The sequence below is a fragment of the Magallana gigas genome, chromosome 7 (genome assembly GCF_963853765.1).
Source record: "Magallana gigas chromosome 7, xbMagGiga1.1, whole genome shotgun sequence".
NCBI classification, from domain to species: domain Eukaryota; kingdom Metazoa; phylum Mollusca; class Bivalvia; order Ostreida; family Ostreidae; genus Magallana; species Magallana gigas.
The window spans coordinates 41,159,331-41,184,679 of NC_088859.1; the positions used below are offsets into that span (position 1 = coordinate 41,159,331).

The 25,349-nt window shown below is 33.1% G+C and overlaps 1 protein-coding gene across 1 annotated transcript; it reads right to left on the minus strand.

Moving 5' to 3' along the window:
* Nucleotides 1–9,403, minus strand: LOC105327200 (QRFP-like peptide receptor). The gene is made up of 5 exons (XM_011427531.3): nt 8,625–9,403; nt 3,934–4,367; nt 1,581–1,682; nt 1,379–1,487; nt 1–431 (listed from the first exon to the last, which is right to left on the minus strand). The coding sequence occupies exons 1-5, from the start codon at nt 9,082–9,084 to the stop codon at nt 316–318; spliced, it is 1,221 nt and encodes a 406-aa protein (XP_011425833.3). The 5' UTR covers nt 9,085–9,403; the 3' UTR covers nt 1–315.
* Nucleotides 9,404–25,349: the final 15,946 nt, after the last annotated feature.

A 25,349-nucleotide genomic window follows, 5' to 3' on the forward strand; every position in this document is an offset into this window, starting at 1 on the left:
TTTTTAGAAAACAATTTAATTTTAAATCAAAAGAGTAACATAAATGAATTATTGAGTGTTCCGTGTATTTTTTCAATCAAACTTTACAGAACAAATTTATCTAAACGTTGAAAACATGGCATAATTGTGAAAAATTACCTAATTTACAAAAAGAACGTTTAAACGTGATATTTGTGTTCTGACATTTGCCATTGTACCATTTTCCTGGCATCGATGATTCCCATGATACACTAGAGGAGCGTTTACGCTGAACATTTCACTCGCTTGATCAACAAAGACTTTATGCCTTTCACACGAGTAGGAGGGCTTGTCGATCTACATTTTTGTAACTGGAGTCATTGTAGTGGAACTATGATATGTGTCCTCGCCATCCACTTTAGATAATGTGGTGTAACGCTTCTTCTTGTAGCATCCAAACATCTGCTTAAAGCCTGCAAAACATACGTAATTTGTAATAACAGATCGGTTCTACGTGTTAGAAAGCAATCTTTGGTATAAAGTGAAAAACGAGGAACTCGTGAAACTAGTTGGTCGATACGGGAAGTTCGTTAATTTTTCATGACTTGTTGTTGTTCATCAAAAGAAAAAAACCCGTTGTTCTGTCATTGAAGATATGTATATATGAGAATAGTACGATGATATTATTGTATTACAAATATCTGTAATATCGAGCATGATTAAGGGCTCTCTAAATACTAATTAAAATGTTTTTTTTTTCTAATTTAAGAAAATTATATCGCACAAAGATGTGTTTTTTGATATTTTTACGAGTTTACGAGTTTCATCATAGAAACGTGAAATTTTAACCCAGGAAATGGGGAAAATTTACGCATTTCTGGGTTTAATCTTAAGTTCAACGTGCATGAATTGATAACAAATTACATCCATGCGCACACTGTTTGAAGGGTGATTTTTTATAATTTAAATCAAATAACAAATGTTCTTAATTCTTCCTTGATATGAATTGAAGTAAAATTAAATTTGTAAACTAACTCTATTACATTTTAAAGTACTGATAACCAAAATTCGTAATACTAGTCTCTAATCGATTCGTACACTCTATAAATCCAGACCTAAGGCGCATACCATGAGGCAGTCTAAAGTTTGATGCAGAATCTATTCATCTACATTTCCAAAACATATTATTTGAGTATACACAAGGTCCCGAAATGAATTTCATACAAGTTCCTAACCACAATCTTCCAATTTCAAGCTACAAGGTCAACGACAAGCAAGTTGTGAGAATTTTGTAGAATCATTTTGCAAGGATAATGGAATATCGTCACCGAAAAGCCTCTTAAATGTAATCGCAGCTGCTCTCATTCAAAGATGGTTTACCAGAGTCATTCCGTTATCTGTAATATACTCAGTATCGTACCTTTCCTGAAATTGTCATTAAACCCTGCATAAAGGAGAGGGTTTATGGCGCTGTTCGAGAATGCCAGAACCTGGGCTATGTAATAGAAATCTTCGTAGCCTTCCCACAGCTGAAAATCAAAAGGGGAGAAGGATGAATTGCTCGGTAATTATTAGTTTATACAATATCACCAATAGCTATGAATAGATTTAAATCTTCTTACCGTGTCTGTTAACGGTTTGTATTCTGAGTACAACATCGCTACCTGCAGGGGCATCCAGCACAGTCCAAATACGGCCAAAATGAAGACCAGCATAATTACCACCTAAAAAAAAACCAAATTAGTTTTAATAAATATATTTTAAAAACGTCGAATGAAGCAACATAATTCAATGTAATTAGATTTTGATTTGATTGTCAATACATCACTCGTATCTTAATTGTAAAATATAAAGATTAAGAACATTTTTGCTGCAAAAACGATTTAAATAGTGGAGAACCAATGAACTTCTGGCACCCTATCGCAAATAAATCCACGATGATACGAAAAGTTTGCCATTATAAATTACGGGAACTGTAGAAGTCATCAACATGTCATCAAACTTCACTGATTTACAGATTTAATCCAAGGGAGCTCGTCTCCCACTGGGAAGTTACGCATCAGCGTTAATTATTCATTAATAACACCTCATAAAAGATTTTGACAGCAATAGTAAGCTGCAACAGTGAGGATTATAAAATACCTCGGTACACCCCAATGAGATCCTCTCCTAACATCTAGGATCATGTAACATTGTAATGAGTGAAAATTTCAAATTAGATACCATTATGCTCCCTAAATATACGAAATTCTGACACGCTTCGGGTAAAATGGCCCCATGGGAGTTCAGCTTTCAACAATGACATATTTGAGCTATTCAAATTTTACACTATTAACAATTTATTTCATTAAACATTTGATGTGAAAGCACAAATTATGAAATCTGTAGATTGAAGCGCTACAGAATTAGTTTAAACGATGTTATTACTAAACTTTGCAAATTCGTTATCAGGCAAAATTAATTTGAAAGATTTAATTTGAATTCAACAGATTCATATCGTTAACTAGACGCTATTCAATTAAAAAAAAGAGTTATTCTATAAAGGACATGAAAAATGATAGGAAAACGGACATTGCCAACACAAGTAATCTTTTATGTACTGTGTTATGGTAATGCATGTACATGAAGCTGTTATTTTGCCATTTAGAACAATATGTATGGTTAATTACTATTTTAAAGTTGAATGTTATTAATACATTTGTCACAACAAAATATATGTGACTTTTCATTCACCAGCACAATTTTTGCGTTTTCACTCTGTTACAAGGAGGTCCTGGGAGAACAGAAATAAAAGCAAAATCAAGAGTACCTGCAGTGTCATGCATTCTTAATTGCAATTCTGATACTCAATAACTTTTTCATGGGTCTGTTTTAATGATTCAATGAAAAATAAGTTTTGATTTGAGATCTGGAGATCAAAAATGATGTCGACTGGGAAATAAGGTTTTGTATGTGTTACAGAAAAGAGCTCAACAGATTCTTTTTAATTTGAATAATGTATTACCATGAAAGGAAACCGTAAAAATTGGAAACAGACTTCAACTAGAAAAGTCCACTTCATACTGGATAGTAACGTGTTGATTATAAAAGACAACGAACAACCAAACAGTTTCTATTGATTTTTTTTATATTGCATATTTATAAGCGAAATTATTCTTAATTTCAATTGAATAATGTTTACTGAACAAACACGCTAAACATCTCGAAGATGGATCTATGCATGTCACTGCATAAATATGCAAGATATAAATGTTATCGCTATCGATTTTCTTAATTAGAGCAGTTTTTCCTTTATAATGCTTACAGGAAATGTAATCATCTCTTCTTAGAAATCAACTAAAGAAGGATCCTGTTCAGGCATACAATGCAATATACCCGGTCTGCTAAATAAGCGACGCAGATATTTTATTTCCAGATGCATTGCTATTCACGTTTTAGGTACATGTACGTTTTTATAGTATGTTACTAATTATTCATTGAAAATCCGTGATACGAAAAGAGTACTTGTTTAGTAAATGTTATCTCTCATCTGTTTGGTAGAGGGAGATTGCTTCTGTATAGTTTGACGAAAATTTCATTCTTTATGAATTTACTTTGTAGAAATGTACTTAAATAAGCCAGGCGATTCATTAAAGAATTGTAGTAATCAGATAGTGTTCAGAACATCATTTCAATAGTATAATGCCGTGGGTGAACTTAAAAAAAGAGCATGCTTAGTGTTTCACGAAAACCTTGTCTAATTCCTTCTTTCGTCAATAACGCACCCTCTGAAAGTTGATTGGCATCAATGCTTAGAGTTTTTGAGCCCCGATATTAATGGGACGCCTTCTTACTGATAGCGGGAATTTATCTTTTACTTGTTGAGGAAAATTTGTTTGAATGCAAACATAGGAATATTACCAAATCTAAAATAAAAAGTAAAGTAAAATAAATCTTTTCTGCATTGTTTTGTAACGAGGGAATCTGGACATGTACCTTTCTTTTTACTTTTGTTTGGATATTAACGTCTTTAGTCGTCCTTTCACCTGGTGCTTTTGACGTCCATAATGTCCGAATAACACATATATAGGCAACAGCCATCACAACTAAGGGAATGAAGTATAGAATGAATGATATTATTGTATAGTAGGCCATCCTGCCCGGACGGAACTTCTCGGTACCCCCGCCAAACGTTTTCAATTCCCATGCGTCGTCACACCACATCTCGGTATAGTCCAGCCACTGTCGACTCATCAGTTTCTTTTTCACCAACATAGGGGTCCCCGCGGCGATGGAGAAAACCCATATGACGATGATACTGTGACATGCCTTGCGTTCTATCACGTGAGCCTTCATGGCGTACACTATTCCGAAGAACCGATCACAGGCTATAAGCATCAGCGACATAATACTTGCCACCAAAGAAGTCACTACAATATAGATTGAAAAAGAAAATATTAATTTGAATTTCGACCATTTCAGACTGTGTTTAAAAAACGAAACAAATCAATTAAAAATTCATTTTGACAATAATAATTTGTAAAGAATGTCCTAGTTTAAGAACTTATAAAAATTTGCTCAATTTCAAAAAAATCTTGCAAAACCAAGCAGTTTTCCATTTTTACCGTTCACCTGACTCTATATTAACATTGCAACGATACTTTACAGTTGTTAACATTTCAACTTCACAATCTTTATGTAACAAGAAAAAATAGACTTGGGACAAAAGGGAGAAATGGATGGAAGGAAAAAAAAGATAGAACTTGGCGTCAAGGAGAAAACCAAGCCTTTTCGATATTGTGAAATCATCTAAATTTGTAATTTTGTTTTGTGATCTGTCTATCTTTACCACATATTCGCGGAGACGGTGAAATGACTTTTGAATCTATAAATTATGAAACAAAAATGTTTCACAACTAGTTAAGGATATAATTTTTTTACCCCGAGAGATATCACCTAAGTTTATTAAGAAAGGCCACTACGAATTTCAACGGCTCCGCAACATAAGACAACTGATAACAATATTGAGTTCTAAGTGGGTGGTTGTAAAAAAGAATTAAGGCTATCGGTAGCAGCTGAATATCCTTACCCTTTCCAATTACTATTAAGGTTCTCTGATTCTTTTATATCGATTTCCCCTATAAATTGATAAGTATCTCGGATACATGGCGAACAAGTAAACATGCCATCTGGCCCTGATGAATCCTTTGATTGGGCTAATAGTGTGAATGTCAAGACAGAAGGCTTCGTTCGATTTGATTGTTCTCATCCCACGTATTAGTTCATCATGCTTTGTTTGTAATTGATAAATGGATTGTAATGTTGATTATCAAATGCCTATAAAGGGTTGTCGATAAAGTTAATTAAGCGATTAGATTTCAGTAGAATACAAAACTAGAAAATGGACCTATTATTTCATTTTTTTTGGTGTACGTTAAGGAAGAAGCATTAGCTAACAAATACGAACTCCATCATCGGTACTGTACACAGCATTTCAATTTCAAAAAAAAAAATTCTAATGAATAAAATATCCGAAACAGGAAGTGCGTTTTTCTCACTTGACTGATTGATAAGAGTTTCGTGTCTTTGTGAGAACATTTAAGAGACTTTCAGATAAATCACATGATTAAAGATAAATGAAGGCAAACAACAGTCTTTTTGTTCAGTGATAGGAAAGAAATATTAGGAATATTTTAGTTTTAAAGTAAGCAACATGCTTTTCAAATTGCTTTTGAATGTTTTGATAAATTTTCACTATTCTCACAGGATATCTTTGTCATGATCACAACATGAAACAGTGATTATGTTCATACCAAGCATAATGAATATAACTTTGCTAACATAGCTATGAAGAAGTAAAAGAGAATTTACTTCAAAGAATGAATACTTCAAAACCGTTTCCAAAAGTAAAAAGAAATGCATATTTCAGAATATAGTTTGATTTTATTTAAACCTTGTGTGTTAAACATGAGAAGAATAATAAGTGAAAGACTCAAAAGGATAAAGAAAGGATACTAATAAACCATATCATGAAAGACGTGGGAATTCGATGATTGTCGCTATAAATACAGTAAATATGATAAGCGTCTACATGTACAAGTATTTTTAAAAAGTGTCATGCATATGGTTTGTTTGTTAGGCAAGGGTTTCTAGTGTATATCTTTTGGCAACAAAATTATTAAAAATGATTGATAAAATTGTAGTGGACAACTCTATAATGAACAGAGAAAAGATACCTAAATGATGTAATCTGAAATTTGAATGTTTTAATATAAAAAGATGCAGTTAGAATCGATAATTCATCCTGCATATCCGATGTTTACTCTTTTTCTACCACGCAATTCGCGAGAATAGCGGACCCCCCCCCCCCCCCCCAACCCCCCAAACAAAAACAAAAAACCAACCAAACAAACCAAAACACCCCCCCCCCCAAAAAAAAAAAAATTTACTAAAAAGCAAAACACATACTGTCTCTATTTACATAACACATTGATACTGAAATAAATAGAGTACATTTCTGACACTAATAGGAGGTACGAAACCTCTTAAATTTGTGACATATATTATATCGATATATTTTATGAAAGCTTTTTTACGTCCAAAATCTTAATTGTTTAGTTGTTCAATCAGTCTGAGTGTAAAGTGATGGTCTTTAGATGATGCGTTCGAAATCAGTTCTTCCATCCTTTTGGAAACATTAAAACGACGATATTATTTAATCATGTTTTATGTAGTACTTCCATCACCATTGATCTTTCAGTTCCCCTATTTGAAAGCTGACATTAATTCACAAAAGAATTCGGTCGACATATTATTTTCGATCGTTTCTTTTAATGTTATTTGGGTGTAATTTTACTCGATAAAGAAATTAAAAACCTTCCAAAAAAAAAATCAATAAAAATTTAAAGAAAAAGTTTTTATTAATTTGTTTTTTACAATTGACAATTGTGTTTGAATTCTCCTACCGCACGTGCCCATCGAACACGTGGATGTTACTGGTGTGTATATTGTAGATCATGGCACTTTATTGCAAATAGGCGATAACAGACCCTAAGAACAACGGATGATTGTCATTCTTATCATCAATTTTCTCCAAATTCTACTAGATATACGCCGTTTTCTAAAGTTCATGCGGTCGCTGTTTAATTTACTACGAAATGTTTTGCATATGACAGTACAACACAAAAGCATACATTCTAATAATATTACATTTTATTCATTGAAATTTGTATGTATAAAAGTTGGTTTTCTTGAGAGTCTAAACCTTTTATGTATTTTTCATACATGTGCAATGGTTGTCAATTTTTCTTGAAAACGCGTTTTTAAAAAACAGTTTTAATAAAAACATGTTCGATTTGGTGAATGAAATACGTGCGATTAAACATGAACAGATTTCACAACGTAACATGGTGTATGTAGCAGAGAGCACAACGGCATAGGTAAAAGTTAAACTGTAAATTATTTTTTTATTATGGTAGCAGCCAGAGGTTAAGAAAAATAATCTGTCTTCTATGAAACCTTCTCAGATTTAATGCAATAGCAAACACATTTTCAATTGTTGTTTTATTATGTTAGGTTTTTACTCCTAGTGTTGCACGTATATATATGTAACGGTTTTCCATTATTATTAATGAGACAATTCACGTACATAGTTTCAATATGCAAACTAATAGTTTATCAAAAGATATCCCACTCAGAATGTTGTAAGAAAATAACAAGCACCTGGTCCCTTGTGTATCACGGGATGGTACCTCCACCGGGATCGCCACAAATTACGACCGAGATTCCCCTCACAGTAAGCAAGTGCAGAGCTTATCGCTAGGTTTACAACATACGCCTTTTCACTTGCAGGAGTGTTCAAAAAGTGGATTAGTATACATGGTACAATTGGCAATAGCAATTACCCGACTCTATCCGGACGTATACATGTGTTGCAGAAAAAATGAATTTTTCACGAACTACCCAGTTTTGGGATTACCGTAAATGTAAATTGAAATAAATATCGTAAAAGTGTTTAGAAAAATATTTTCTATGCTATAGCCAAGATTATTTCAAATTAGTAAAAAGAATATCTAATTAATAGTAAGTGTTTCTTAGCATACTGGTTTGATAGCCAATGTCATCTATACACGATATCTCGAATATCTGTGGCATGAAAAAGATTGTAAATTGTTATTTCCCACATATTATATATGTAGAATCAATACTGGATTATTTACATCGTTAACAAAATAAGCTGGTCCTTTATCACGTTAGACCGTGATAATATGCAGACTGAAACCTGCCGTTAATGGGCATTGTTAGTGCCCATTATGATATTATCACCTGTCTAATGAGTAAAATCCATGAATCAACCATTGTACACCTGAATAATACATTATATGCCTAGTTTGTATAACATTTGGGTATATATTAGCTACTCGTTGATGCTTTGATGTATTGATGAAGGAAAGAAAAATAGGGCACATATATATAATATGTAATATATTCGAGAAAAGATTCTAGATTGGCAAATTTGTAGTTTTATGTTTAAATCTAAACCAAAAGTATTACAACCAAATGAAATGTTTAGATTTCAAACAAAATGTATGTTTTAGCATAAACGATATACATAAAGCATATAGTTTACTATATATTATACTACAATAAATTCTAAACAGATAATTAAAGCATTAAATTGAACTCACCTTGCGCAAAAGCATTGAATTTACAGAAAAATGCTCCGAGTATCCACCCGTCGGTCAGGTCTGCCACTGTACCCACCCAGTAACAAGAGAGCGTCACTAATAAATCGGCCACCGCCAGATTGACGATGTAAAAATTGGTGGTGGTCCGCAGCCTTTTGTTATAGGCCACCACCAAAATCACCAGAAAATTCCCCACCAGCGATACAACACTAGTGACCGTGCATGCTACAATTTTTATCAAAGCCTCCACAAAAGGCACCGCTTTCTTTTCTTTGGGGTAAGGAATTTGCGCAAGATCATAATCAAAATAGAAAAAGGATCCATCATAGTCCGAATTGTGGTTAAGGAAATAAGAGGTGTTCTGTTCCGAGGCATTCCCCTCAATTTCATTTGTGATGTTATATTCCGTGAAATTAAATTCACCAAACTCTGACGCTAGAGAGCCCAAAAAGTTTGACATACCAACAGACGGAAGTGTGTACACTTAGTAGAAATGAGAAACATATACAGCGTGTTTTCGTTCTTGAGTACCTCTTTAATTAAATGTCATCTACGTCAGCACGAGATTGGGAACAACATTCGTCGATGAGGTTGGATGCTGGATGACGATTTGCTGGAACAGGTAGCCAGGGTTGTCGCCTACATCGACCGACGCAGTCATCTTGTTTCTTGCCGGGGCCCTCTCCTGGATATGCACCGATAACTTATCGGAAAACAATTTAATGCAATAATTATACAGCTATAAGAGCTTCAGGATCGCTCCCACAGAAACCCATCTACCAATCATTTTGGTAGACTCGCTTATAATGCACTCTGTTCATTTTATTTATATCATTTGCAAAGAAATAATGTGTTGTGTTTTCTATTCCTATGTGATTTTTTTTAAATCTCTTATCATTTGTAATTACGCCGAATTCTGTGCCCGCTTATCATTTAATAAAAACTGTATTTCAGCAAATAGAAAGGAAAAAACTTGTAAAGTGGCTCTAGATCTTCGTAAATTGCTTTGTACTAATTATCATTATTACCGATAAGAGGGGTATCTATTTCAAGGTGTATTAAGAACCCCAAAACCGAGTATATGTCATGGAATATTAATGTATTATGCATCCACTACATTGTTTTAGCTCTTTTGACTTGTCTCAAGTTTTCTTGTTAGTTTCAATGAATGAATTCAAAATAGAATGTTGTTGAGATGATTAAAACTCTCATAAATTTAATTAGAGTTTTCAAAAAAATCAATTATTCGATCTAAAAGTTGAATGTGATAATCTAACCCAAACAGAAGCACATAAGCCGATTACCGTTACGGCAGTTTTTCTTTTGTTTAGCTTTTTTGAAAATCCAATGATGCAAACTGGACGTGTCTTTTTGAAAAACCAATCCATGTTTTAAACAATAAAAATCTTTCTTTGGTGATACATGTGGGATATGAAGATAGCGACATTGTAGAAAATATGTATAGATCGCTGCCTTCATATCCCGCATGAATTATACAAGAAAACATTTTATGTTTATGATTACATCTTTCTTTTAACAAATTTATGATTTGATCGTACTAAAAGTAACTAAATTATTGTCAATGTATATCAGTACGTTAGATAAAAGAAATAGCCATATATCGTCTGGTATGGGAATTTGAGTCTGATATCATCATGATTATTCGTGCAGTCAGTGATTTTTCTTAAGCTGCTGAAGGTTTCGACCGACCGATAATCACGTTAAAACTGCATCGTGTAGATTTTTTTTATGGAGCTGTGAATTAGAATCAGTTTCCGTAGGAAAGAAAAGAAATCATATTTAGTGGATATAAATATGTGTATATGAATATGATTGTTAATACATTAAAACATATAATCAAATGTCATCTTGAACAATTTTCTTTGCATTAAACATTAATTGATCCCAATATGAAAGACGATCAGCTATTTTAAATTTTTTTCGGCTAAATAATAAAGGATTGTTATTGAATTATGAAAAACTTCTGCGTGGTTTCCGTGACCAGTGCGAGCAGGGGTGGATAACTCAATGAAGCTAACGCAATTCTCTCCGCTGTGATTTTCTCTGTCGTTAATTTTATTGTTCAAGCTTTTAGATCCAGAAACTAATTCCTATTATTATATCAGCATGTAATTCAATATAAAAAAAACCCATGAAACATCAAATCATTTTTTTTGATATTCACCATTCTTACCATTCCATTTTTACATTATAAAATACAATAGGTTTAAGTGGTTTTTAATATTCTTGCATATCAAACAATCGGAATAAACAAAGCGGAAATTGTGCAATCTAGTAAACCAATTTCACGCCCATGTTTCATGGTGAGATTTATTTATTAGGCTTTGCTGGTTCTTGGTGAACACAACAAACGGATATGTAGCCCCTGTAGGGACAAACTCTCTTGATTTTCCAGAAGAAACTCGTGAACAGAGGAACGAGGTCATGACGTTATCAAATATGGAGTTCTTATTCCGAGTGCTTTGCACACACCGGATCTCGCCATTGGTACGGCAAGAGGAAATCACACCACATGGTTTTGACATTTTCCAGGAAACATACAAACTCGCAGAAAATCCCTGCGGAACACTCATGTCGGAGTGACATTCATTTAACACACGATTACCAGTCTTCGATTTATGCTTTAAAAGGTCTGTTGAAATTCCAAAAACCTGACTATCGTTACTACTGTAGTACGTATACGTTATAACCACAAAGTGAAAAGATGAAATAAAATAGTTTAAACAGTCTCCCTCAAGCCTTGACGGCCACCTAAGTTCCATATCCCTTAGTTTGAACAACTTTACCTCCCATTGGCCACATTGCTCACCTGAGCAACATTTCCCCGTATCGCTTTATACAAGGTTTCAAAAACATTTTCCCTTTATTTATCTCTGTTAAACCTTGAACACCTCTTTAGGCCCCAACATTGGTTTCGGAGTAACGCGTTTAAAAATATTGAATCTACATTATTTGATAATTTGTAGCATTGTAGTTTTTGAGTACAAGAGTTTTGAATAATGTTAAACGTTAAACCTAATTGGGACTGCATTATAAGTCCGGAGGTCACAACTTTTAAAATTTAGAACCCCACCTATGGCACCCTCGAGGTTGTAGAGCCATGAATTTCACTATTTAGATTTCTCTTACCATAGAGATGCTTCACATCAAAAATTGTAGTTACTGGCCATGTAAATTTCAAGAAGGTTAAAATGTAAAATTGTTAACGAACGACGATGGGCAAAGACCAATTGCAATGGTTCACCTGAGTGACTCTGGTGAGCTAAAAATCTAGTTTATTGTTACGTTTTTCACATTAGTTTGAGAAACGAAACTTTATCTACATTAAAGGTATATTTGGCGGTTTTTTTAGGTCACCTGAGTGACTTAGGTGACCTAATGCAATTGGTCTTCGTCCGTCGTCGTGCGTTGTGCGTTAACAATTTTACATTTTTAACTTTTTCTTGAAAACTACAAGGCCAATTGTTACCATATTTGGTGTGAAACATTTCTATAGTAAGAAGAATCTAAATTGTGAAATTCATGGCTCTACCACTCCCAGGGCTCTACCACTCCCAGGGGGCAAAGGGCGGGCCAAATGTTAAAAACAGCCAAATTTTCCCACACGTGTGAGGACAAAACTGAATGCATGGTTATGATGTCCATGAAGTTCTCTACCAAAATTGTAAAATTCATGGCCCCATGGGTCAGTGGTTCAGAGTCAAGGGTGGGGCCAATATGGCCATATAGTAAAATTGTAATAGATCCTAGAAAATCTTCTTCTCTACTCCCATATATATTTGTTAAAAACTAAATGCATGGTTATGGTGTCGATGAAGTCTTCTACCTAAATTGTAAAATTCATTACCCCTGGGACAGGAGTCTAGGCCCTAGGGCAGGGTCAGTGCAGCCATACGGTGAAAATGTATTAAATCTTAGAAAATCTTCTTTACTCCCACACATGTGGAAATAAAACTGAATGCCTGGTTATGATGGCCACAAACTCCTCTACCCAAATTGTGAAATTCATGGCCCCTAGGTCAGGGGTTCAGGCTGTTGGGGGGGGGGGGCAATATGCCCATAAAGTGTTAATGCATATAATGTTTAAAAATATTCTCTTCTCTCATACATCTGTAAGGAAGATTGACTTCTTAATTATGTTAACCAGGAAGTTCTCTATTAAAATTGTAAATTTTATGTCCCCAAGGCAATGGGTGTTGACTCTAGGGCGGGATAAAAATGGATGTAAAGTGTTAATGCACATCATATTTAAAATAATCTACTGCCATGTTTGAAAATTATTTTTCTACTTCCACACACCTTTAGGGAAAACATTATTTTGTAGACCAGGAAGTCCTCTACCAATTTTTTTAAATTTCAAGTCCCCCAAGCTAGGGGTTCTGAATCTAGGGCGGGGCCAAAACACTTGTATAGGGTTGGGATTCTAAATGCAAGGTGTGGCTAAAAGCATGGTCATTTAGTGTTAATGTATAGAGAATGTTTAAAAAAGGTCTACTGACACTGAATAAAAACTGACTGCATATTTAGAAAAAAACCCATTAAGACGTCATCTTTTATAATATTTCATGCCACCTACATGTTAGACAAGTGTTATGGCTGGGAAAATGGGGGGTATATTTGTCTTGTTATTTTATTCTGCTCAGGAACTTCAATGAAAGAAATGCGATACCCTGGTTATTCACATACCTGGTATTTAGAAAAGAGAAAGAATGAAACTCTGTATCAAAGTTAAGATATTGAGAAAGTTAATTGAGTTATCTTCCCTTGATTCTTCGTAATGGATTTATCTTCCCTTGCTTCTTCATAATGGAGTAATGAATAATTAAATATAGAGTAGTTAAAAAGTTGTATGGTAAAAAAAACTACGCAAGTATTTTTATTTATTGATATAAATAAATAGACTTATTAATAGAAAATATTAATTGGCTAACAAAAATCACTGACAAACAATAGATGTAAAATGACTTTGGTATTAATACTAAATGGTGTACACATACGGTATGTTGGATGAAAAATTCACAAGTTGGAACAGATGTGGAGAGAAACTGTGATTTTTAAAGTATATAGTTGTTCTCTGTTACGTTTTTGTTTAAATGTTTTATGTTTAATTAAAAACAATTAAAAAGAAATTAATATAGAATTCATGCATTTAGACAGTGCGTGTTCATTCGTTTAAAATATGTACGTTTTGAATAAAAAGGGGTCAGTCATTTTGGTAAGATAAGCATTCAAGTAAGCTTGCTTATATATTCTAGATATCATTTTTATCAAAACAAGCGAAACTAGTAAACAACCTGTACAGTTAGATATCATTGAGATGATGACCATCTCAAAGAATACACCTTATATAAATAACATTTGGATAAAGAGCAGGACTGTGAGTTGACCTTAAAGGGACTTGGACACGATTTGACATAAAATTTTCAAATTTTATTTTTCCATTTTTAATGTTTATACTAATGAATATAGAGGTTTATAATGCTTTGTCAAAATTTGAAAGTCAAATATCAAATTATAAGCAAGATACAGAGTTCATAATTCTTTGTTTTGTAAACAAAGCTCAGTATTGTCATTTTTTACATGTGTGTTATATTGGTGTGAGTTTCAATCAAATGTATCTTTCTTTTGTTGATAATAGTATTTATGAAGATATTGAATTAGTTTAAATTGTTTTTGGCCTGTCATTTTGTCTAAGAAATTGTAATTTTCTACATTACATTTTTTGTAAACAACTATAAGACTCGAGCTTTGTTTACATAACAATCAATTCTTAGCTCTGTAACTTGCTTGTAACTTGACTGTAACATTCAATATTTTGGTCAATCATTTAAAATGCACCAGTTAACTGTTTTAAACATAAAAAATAAAAATAAAATTTTTGATCTTAAATCGTGTCCAAGTCCCTTTAAGCCATAATTTGAAATTTTCATTCTTATTAAGCTTACATATCTTTGAAAGATAAACGTTAATTTCCAATTGACTCACCTCTCAAAATCACACCCACAAGCATATATAAAACTTCTATCCAGAGTACAGCCCTGTCCTTCGTAATGCATAATTGATGCAATCATAAACTTTGCATCAGGAGAAATTATTTTAATATGTGTTATTTCAGATTCACAGATGACAGTCAGATGTTTGAACATTTACTAATAAGGCTTTGATATTTTCTTAACATTGTATTGCTTGCAGGGGCGTTGCTGCTTATTGGCTTGAACATCGTTTGCTTGAAAAAAAGTTGTATAACTATAAAAGAAAAAATTAGCCATGTTTCAAACAAATCTAATGCCCAGTTTCGACGCTTTTTTAACAATACAACATGAAAACTGCATGTGTTGATGGCATTCTTTTTTTCCAAATTTTTATGCTTACTGTTTTGTTTGGTTATTTTCTAGTTCTTTTAAAATTGATACTTCTTATACATTGCCAGTTAATTGCATAGCAGTCTAATATATAATGTGTGTTTTAAGGAGAGGCGTTCTACGTTGCATGTATTAGAACGTGTGTGCAATTTTTTTGGACATATTTATAGTCAATACAATATGTTCAATTCAATTGATAGAAACATAACAGTATTATAAATATCAAAGAGTGGAATTTAGAAAATTTTAAACATTTTATGTGAATTTGTAAATGTTGTTTTATGTTAAATGCCTTTGTCCAATCTCCAAGAAATAGCATAAATTTTACAGTTTACAAATTCACAAAATTGCACGTAATTTAAGCGTAGATTTTTCTTCAGAAATCGCATGAATGCCATGCCCCATGCGTCATCACAGTGCTTAGATTCTGGACCTATCAGGGGGTCTTCAGTGCAGGTTTTTACACAGACTTTCTATGGCGTACTAGCTACGACCCTGCCTTGCAACTTGTTTTCTGGATTATAATAGTATTTGACTACTTGATTTGGTACCTAACATTGATGTCGTAGAGCTCGATATTCAAGTCGACTAAGTATAGAATAACATATGATGGGTGGGCTCAGTTTAACGGGCATTGGCCATTTTTCATTCGTAAGAAGGCGTTACATGACATCAAGTCTTAGAGTACAAAGTATAGGAAAGGAAAAAATCGAACTTCTATCGAAAGGAACTCTCATTACTTATTTAATAAAAGGTCGGCTGTTTTCCTAACCTAGATTTAGCACCAAATGGATCAACAGAATCCATATCTTGACATCTATTTTTGATTGCCACTTTTCGCAAACACATTATTTAGTGATTCTGTAAGATAAGAAACATGCAAATTAGCTAATCAAAATATTAATATATCACCATCTTCACTATAATTGCGATTCAACCTAGTAATTCTACTTTACAGCTACTTTGAAGTGACTTAACCAAGTTTTGAACTGAACAAAACGTAGCCAAGTTTTGTTAATTCTCATTCTTGTACAGTTCGCGGGAAGTACTTTTTGGAAACTTTAATGATCTCTTAATTAATGAATTATTTATTTTTAAATTTGTCAGGGACGTCTATTTGTGGGTGAAGGGTACGTACGGAATCCATGAAAAATTGAGCCACCATCAATTCTAATGATTCCACTTCATGCAATGCCTCATTATTTCTCACGTAATAATGGACCTTTCATCTTTGTAATTAGTATATGGAGGTGTTTCTAGGCTCAGAAACTTAGATATCATCAGGATACATAAACATATGAAAACATGTTAAAACAGTTGTTTCAAAAGCACATTAAAATTTTATTCAAATTATGAGTAATAATCAGTCCAATATATTTGTTTAAAAAGAATCTGATATGAAATATTAATGGTATTAAATTCGTTATAGTTAGAAGTGTTGCTTTGCTCAGAGCCTCAAAATCCGAGGGTGACAATGTTGGGTTGTGCGGTATCAATGATTAATTTTAGTTTGCTGTGAGATAGGAATGTATGTTGCAAAAGAATCAGTTGTTAAAACGAACGAGTTGATTATTTCGTTGTAACGAGTTCAATAAGTCTTGTTTTAATTATTTAAGGAATAAGGAATCATTCTTTGAGTATTATGAGGTGATAATATCGGTCGGGGCGTGATCAAATCCAATAAAGCCTGAAGGGCTTTATGATAGATTTAATCACGCCCCGACCGAAGTTATCACCTCATAATATTAAAAGAATGATTCCTTATTACTTATATTTATATATTAAAATATAAATATGCAGACCCCGCTGGCACCCTAATTATACGTTATTTGAAGTTATTGGACTGTACAGTACAAAATCGATACGTAGTGTTATCACAGGCGAAGACACTGAAAAATGTCAATAGAACGCTCCAGTGAGGAGCATTTTTCCTGGAAGTATATCAAGCAAAATGTGATTTTACCTGAATTTGTGATATCTTATGCCTAACTGATAGCCAGGAGTTTACTTTCACTTTCTTTTTCATGGTTTGATGTAAAAGACGGATTTTGCGGGAAAACGAATCTGAAATGAAACCTCGAAACTCGGACCGAAGAATGACAACTTGTACTGCTTCAGTTTGAAGGGTCACTCGTAGCTAAATGAAAATAAGGAAGAATGCTGTGAGACATAATGTTAACATTATCGTCTATAGAGAATGTATTGTAGAATATACCCACTTGGCTTAGGGTAGCTTCACACCCTTTACACAAAAAGCTCTTTATATGTGAAGTATGAGACTGAGAGGGTTAAGGGATATACAATATGCTCTGAAATTTGTTTTGCGTGGTCTATGACCTTGAACCTTGACTTAGAAAGGTCAACGCACACCCTTTGACCAGAGGCACTCTTTTGGTGAAGTTTGAGCCAGATTTGACAATGGGGAGATAATAAATGTATGTATTCCGGACAAGATTTTTTTAGAAATAATTTGCTATAACCTTAAACCACATTTTGTACCTAAGAAATGAATGGTCCGATATTCCTAATCATGGTATCATTTTGAAGGTGTTATCAAATGAAAATACTCCACCAAAGGAATTTTCAAAATATTATTTATGGTCTAACTAATTACACCTTGAATCTAACTAATTACACCTTGAATTTTGTATTGAAGTCTATGGGCAACGTATGTTTTAATGCGATATTGTAAAAAGTAACTTAAAATTTGTAAACCTCTCTTGGTTAATACATGCATAAACTTTCTCTTTATTAAAATATGAATTAAAATGAATCATTCACCGCAGATATTCTGACGAAATTAAAATTTTCTTTTTTTCAACAAGAAGAGATAATTTTTTTAAAAAATTTAAGGTGCAAAGTGACCGGCTTCTTAAATGTTGTCAGTCATGTGGATTTGGTTCATTTCACTTTCATTGTTTTTTAGCAGTACATATTTAACTTTATTTTTCCAATTTTAATGTTTTGAATTGTTAATATGGGTAGTTTTAATGCTTTGTCAAAATTTGAAAGTCAAACATTGAGTTATAAGCAAGATACAGCGCTTGAAAATTTTTGTTTTCTAAACATAGCCCGAGCTTTGTAATCGTTTTCTGTTTATCATATTATCTATGAACACGTTGAATCAGTTTACCTTGCTTGCCACGAGTCATTCGCTAAACAAATGGTAATTCCATACTTTACATTATTTGTTAACAAATACACTCGAGCTTTGTTTACATAACAATGATTTCTTTCCTCTGTATCTCTCTTATAACTTGACTTTTAACATTCAAATTTCGGTCAATCATTCAAAATGAGCAAATAAACCATTTTATACTTTAAAAAAATCTAAAATCGTGTCCAAGTCCCTTCAACCTTAGATCTAAAAACTTGTTTTAATGTCACTGCAGGTTAGTGGGTGATGTGAGCCAGATTGGGCAAAGAAAGAAAAGATATACCCCGGGCAAATGATATATATAATGTCATCATTAATTTTGAATTGAGATTTCGGTTTAACCGTATCATCAGGTGGGTCAATTCAAAATATCACAGAATATTTGTCTTCCAATCACCATACAAGCCTCTGTCGCTTTTATCGATTGTGTAGTGTTAACGTTTCCTGTAGAGTCACTTCGTCGAGGGAGCAATAGGATCCAAGTTTGAAAGCCTGATAAGCAGTTCGTATATACAGAGTATTTTCTAAAATACAGATTACTACCAAACGAAGTTTTAAATCAACTTTTGCTACGCACTCAAATCATAAAAATCAAAGCCCGAAGTCGTTTGCACTGCCGTAATATTTTTTTTAAACACAAACGTTTATATAGCAAACACATTCACCATGAAAGTAAAGCTGATTTCAATCAATTCGCCTACACTGTAATACGTTTCAAGAAATTAACAAATTGGCCGAACTTGTTCCTATGTTTAAAGATTGTTTTTTATGCCGTTCATATGTTATTCCATTTTCATTAATCTTTAACGCAAAGTGCCAATTTTTAATAATTTTTAAAGTTTTGACTAGAACTGGTTATGTCTCAATGAATATTCCTTAAAAAGACGTAAGCATATCACTGTCCAGCCCAATCATATACATGTATATCCTAGTATAATATATCGATATAATATCGATAATATTGAAGATATGAACATGTCCGTTTTCAATTAGAATCCTTAATTTAGTGACACACGTTAAGCGATTGTAAACACTAAAGTAAAAACTTTTAAAAAATGATTAAGCACATGCTTCAAGTGAATTAACGAAAGCAAAAGGATATTATGATTAAACATGATTTTGCAGAAAACCAAATGGGGCAGCGCAGTATTGTAGAATTTCATTATAATTGACTTTTATTAAAAAAAAAAAAAAGACCAAAATTTATTTCAAACTAGATCGATGACAAAATGTGTCTCAATATCTCATTCTTATAATCCTTGTCCACCAGTTTTATTAACTCCAATTAAGGGTAGGTGTCAAATCTCTATTTAATTTCATTCAAAATATTATGATTGATGTGTTTGCTGGGAGAGAAATATAACGATAAGCTCGCATTACTCAACATGCAATTAGTTCCGGCGAGGATAGGGCGACTAAGCAAGATATGAGCTTCATCTGCCAATAGACGAGGGGTCGCTTAGCTGCAATTTGTTGACAGATCCATGAGGCATCATTTCATTGCAAATAAATAACAACGTTAACGTCTCAACAATAAAGCTGAAGCCGAGCTTTATTCATCAATAAACAGTATGAATTTAATCTCATTTGCATTGAGATCTGACGTCAGCAATTCTATTTTACATCGCATCTTTAGTAAGATCATGTTTTATAAATAGTCAATGAGACTGAAAAGCATTAGGCTATACAGAGACAGGGAGGTGGGAGGGAGAGACAAGAGATGAGAGGACAAGAAAGCCTGCTGATTTAGTAAATTAAGATTCAATATAGTGCGTGGGAGAACTTAAATGAAGATTGGTATGAGCAGTCGAATGATCAAGATTTTAAATATTAACAATATATAGCTTTTTGGTGTCGTGTCATCTTTTAAAGTTGTAATGTGTAGGTTACAAGACAATTACAAGGTTATGATCATTGAAAAGTCAAATTAACATACACCTACTTTTGGGTTGGGTGTAGATATAATGCAACACCAACTCTGTAAGAAGTGAGGCAGAAGTTTTCATCATCAGGCCTCAAATTCAATAGTGAATTATCTTTTTTGCTTCAATACATGAACATACTTAGGTATACAGGAACAAATGTCAAGTAACTAAATAATGCACGGACAAGTGAAACTAACATGAGAAGGATATAGAAACAAAATGTCCTGGTAGATACAATGTAGATTCACCCCTTTATAAGCATTTAAGTGCAGCGTATATACACATAATATGTCTTTGGCTGTATGTCGTTTCGTTATTATACTAGTCTTATTTCAGTTAGATGTATATGCATGAATATTTAAACATGTATTAATTGTTCTTCACTTCATTTTTTAGCTCACAGATACAACGTCGTCGGCGTCCGGACCTGGTTAAAGTTTTCGGTGCAGGTCCTGTATCTAAGTTATTACTTGTCCTGTCTTCACCACACTTGCATGGATGATGCATTTGTACCTACTTATGGACTTGAAAGACTTGGATGCTGGGCCATGAGTTTTAGATACTGTAGGAAGTTTCGGTTTTTGAAGCAGGTTGAAGTTTAAGAAGCAAGTGCACTTTGATGACCATTTCTATCTCGCTACTGGTCCTAATTTCACCAAACTTGCATGGATGATGCGTGTTGTAATACTTAAGCTGACAGGCTTGAATTCTAATTCACAGCCATAGGTTTCGGATGCTTGAGAAGGTTAATGATTTTGGAGCCGTTTGAAGTGTTTGGGTCAAGTGCCCTCTGAAGATTATATTCTAGTTGTTACTTGGCCAAACTTTATCAAACTTGCATGGATGATGCGTCTTATAACACTTATGCACGTGACAAGCTTGAATGCTGAATCTGAGCTATAGGTTTCGGATGCTAATTGATGTTAAAGTTTTTGAGCTGGTTAAAGTTTTTAGATAATGTGTCATTTGCTAGACAATTGCTTAGTTATTATTGGTTCAATCTTTATCAAATTTGAATAAGTGATGCATCTTGTGATTCGGATGCATTCCAAAGGTGTGGACGCTGAATTAGGGCCATATGTTTCTGATGCTGGAGAAGGTTCTGAAGGATCTATGAAAACAGTGCATTTATATAGTATCGCCAGTTGCTTTTCAAGCTAATGACTAGGATTAATAAATCTGTTAATAGTAAGCCGTGGTATTGCAATTTTTTTTACGGTACAACATAATAATCCATATTCATTTCATTTTTTAATTAATAAAAAGTGTGCAAGTCAGTCTTTATAAACTTGCTCCTAAACGACAATAGAATGAATGATGCAACAATTTTATACCAAAATTAATACCGGAATTAACTGGAAATCATAAACGAGCTTTAATCAGGCTTGGAGTGTCGTAACGATTGTAGTCTGAGCGTATCAAATTAAATCCTGAAAGAGATGCTACGTTAAGTATACTTCGGATTATGTCTAATAGCTATATCTGTTCTTTTTATCCGCTTATTACGTGGGCATTAAAAGCGCATTGGAGACAACCCAACATTCTGATATAAGATATGTACTTATGAATGGTATCCTGGCGAAAAAGATATAAAATCAAATTACTTAATCATTTTTTTTTCTCTTTAGAAATGACTTTACATGATTTAAAATACATGGTAATTAAGAACTCGTGTTTCGTGCTAAACTCTGAAAGCATGAATAAGATGAGAGAGAGAGAGAGAGAGCGAACATGCTCATCCCACGCTCCATCATTACTTGACAATGCTACACATAATGAATGGCAGAATGTGCATAAAATACTCTAATTCAATAGAGGACACCATTCTTCCAAAAATTATTACATTAAAACGTCATTCAAACATGCACATTAAAATTTTTGCCGTGAAGATCAAACTTCTGTTTTAAAGGGGCAATTTGCAAAATTGCAGAAAAAATGGAATCAGATTTTCCTGGTTATATACACGTCTACAAAATATGTCATAAACACTTGCATTAAATTTTACAAAAGACAGTTTGTACACTACACTTTTCAAAACATGGCCAACAAAAGGCCAATGGGCCACATCGCTCACCTGAACAGCAGTTACTTGTAACATTGTATTTCGTAGCATATACTATTTATAATTTAAACTTTGATCCCCTTTCTGGGGCCCCAGTATTGGTCCAAGGTTTATGGTTGGCTTTAACAATTTAGAATTTACACTATTTGAGGATGTTTTTAAAAATTTTCCCTTTATATTTATTTGTTGAATTTGAAACCCTCTTGGGGCCCCAGTATTAGATCGAGGGTCACGACTTTAATAATTTGGAATCTATAATATTTGAGGATGCTTACGTAGTTATCTGACAAATTGAATCATTGCAGTTCTCGAGAAGAAAATTTTAAAACATTTTCTACATTAAACTTTTAACCGATCTTGGGTCCCCAATATTAGTCAAGGAGTCACTATTTTAAAACTCTCGAATCTACATTATCCACGGTTGAATGCATAGTAATCTCACAAATTGTAGCATTGTAGTTCTCGAGAAGGTTTTTTTTTAAACATGTTATACCTATAGTACATATATTTTTCTATATTAAACTTTGACCCCTCTTGCAATTGGGCCCCAGTATTAGTCCGGGGGTCACTGTTTTACCAAATAAGATCTACATAAGCCACGGATGCTTGCATAGTGATTTCAGAAACTGTAACATTGCGGTTCTCGAGAAGAACATTTTTAAAACGTTTCCCATACATTTAAAAATGATTTTTAAAATTTGAACCCCTCTTGGTGCTTTGGTATTAGTCCGGGAGTCAGGATTATAACAAATTAGAATCTACATTATTTAATGATATATGCATAGTATTATCCCAAACTGCTGCATTGTAGTTATTGAGAAAAAAATTGTTAAATATTTTCTATATCTATATGTTAAAGTTAGAACCCCGCCCGGGGCCCCACTTTTTGTCCGGGGTTACAGTTTTTAGAATTTAAAATCTTGACTATATATACAAACCTTTATCACAGATGCTTGATAATTCAAAACAGTATTTGTTTAGGCATGCCAGAATATATATTCTTAGTAATTGTGGGAGAAACGTGGTTTGGACATACCCGGTATATGTAGCGTGCATGTGTTGTATTATAAACTATTTTCTTGTTACGTTATTCAATTGTCTAACTTTTAAATCCATTTATCTCCTCTCTTTCTACTGTGAAGAACACCACTAGTGATTTTCACGGAATACCTAATTTTTATTGATTCGTAAACTCTTTAGCTAATATTTACTGCTTCAAGCACTTTGCAAAATAATCTCTAAGGGACTATTACATGCAGTACAATATGGACAATTGATGTCAACACGAAAAGATGCTTCAAATCGAATAAAACAAACGTTGAACATTTAAATACATGGAGCGTGTTACATATGAGACAGTCAGCAATTCAGTTCTTTGATTGAAATATAGTTTACATGAAATTTGTATTTTTCAGTTGACATGCGTATTTAAGATAGATATTTAGATCTGATTCAAATTAAACGCAAAATATAGATACACAATTCTTCGATTGATATAAAGTTTTCTTGAAATCTCTTGTGTTAGTGTCGAACAATAACTTGATAAGGTTCTTTATTAACTCATACTAAAATTATTATACCTGGCCAGGAGAGTCAGTATACAGTTTTGAATGATTTTATTGTTATCAGTTTTATTTTTAAGGTTCGGTTTGAATTTTAACATGGTGTGTTGCATCAACACAAATGCCCCGAATGTAGCCCTTTCATTATGACTTTTAACTATACGCATATTTTAAACATACTTCATGGTGAAAATGGCGGCGGACGGCTGCCTAAATAGCATCCCTTTTCTCCTGATGACTCCTCCTACAGTATTCAAGATGAAAAGTTTTTGTTTGGCAGATCAATTGCATGACACCAGGGATATACATGATAAATCATGCAAAATATTACTATTTGTTGAACTTGGTCTTTTTATAGAGGGGGGGGGGGGCATAAATTGCATATATATGGTACCCCCTATGGTCAAGATAAATATGTTTACAGTTTTGAAGATACTAGACATTTTTTGGGTTTTTTTTGCAGATACTACGTGTTTTTTTTAAATTTAGATAAAAAATACAAGCTGTTGAACAACGTCATTTTAAACCGGATTTTCCGTATGAAAAATTCCGGCAATTAAATTGGTAAAAATGACCTGCCAAATGAGTACCGCTTTTAACTGAATTACTCCTATAGTATTTAGATAATTGCTGCGCAAATTTTTTTGGGCATAAGTTGCTGATAGGTTACGTCCCCTTTGTCACGGATAACTTCCATTGCAATTTAAAGATAATGTTTATTTTGCAGATCAGTTTATATATATATATATATATATATATATATATATATATATATATATATATATATATATATATATATATATATATATATATATATTGATAAAACATGAAAAAATAGAGTATAAAAATATACCAGATTTTAAACACAGGTTCATTATTTTTCCAAATAACTCTTTTTGTAGTTCAATGTTAAAATAATTATGCACTACAAAGGTAAACATCATAGTTGAATTTTTTGATACATGTTATTATGGAAAATTCTTACACGAATTATTCATCACAGAGAGGACTTTAGCTTTCTTGCGTCTTACTCTCGTAATGCTTATTTATTTCATAAAATAAAAACTTTGGTGAAAGAAAAAAATTATTCTCTTAATATCTTAATATTGCAAACAATCTTTTGCCTGAACAATGATTAGGTTTTTTTTTTTTTTTTTTTTTTTTTTTATCGCGAAAGCATTTTTCAATATATTCACCACTCGTAAATCGCGAAGTAAAGATGCTGGTAATCAAATTTACTATAAATTTTAAAAGCAGTCTTATGTACTTTATCGAGGCCGATGAAATAATCCTTTGAACTATCAACAATGGATAATGTCTTAATTTACTGATAAAACGTACACGCAAAAGAAAATCATTCATTATGTGAGTTTGAAGAAATCACCCCTTAAATCCTATTAACCCAAAAGTAGTAAGTTGTAATCGAATCATTCCAGACGCTAGGGTCCGTCTTTTATCACAGAATAGCAATACCGATTATTTTGTTTAGCCCACGCGTTCGAAGAAAGAATCTGATAAGAAGCTTGTTACGATAGTCTAATTAAAGGTCTGTCACACTCAGACGATAACACATTATTTTTAGTTTCTTCGTGATTTCTTTGCAAATATTTAGTACGGTGAAAATAATCATCATGAA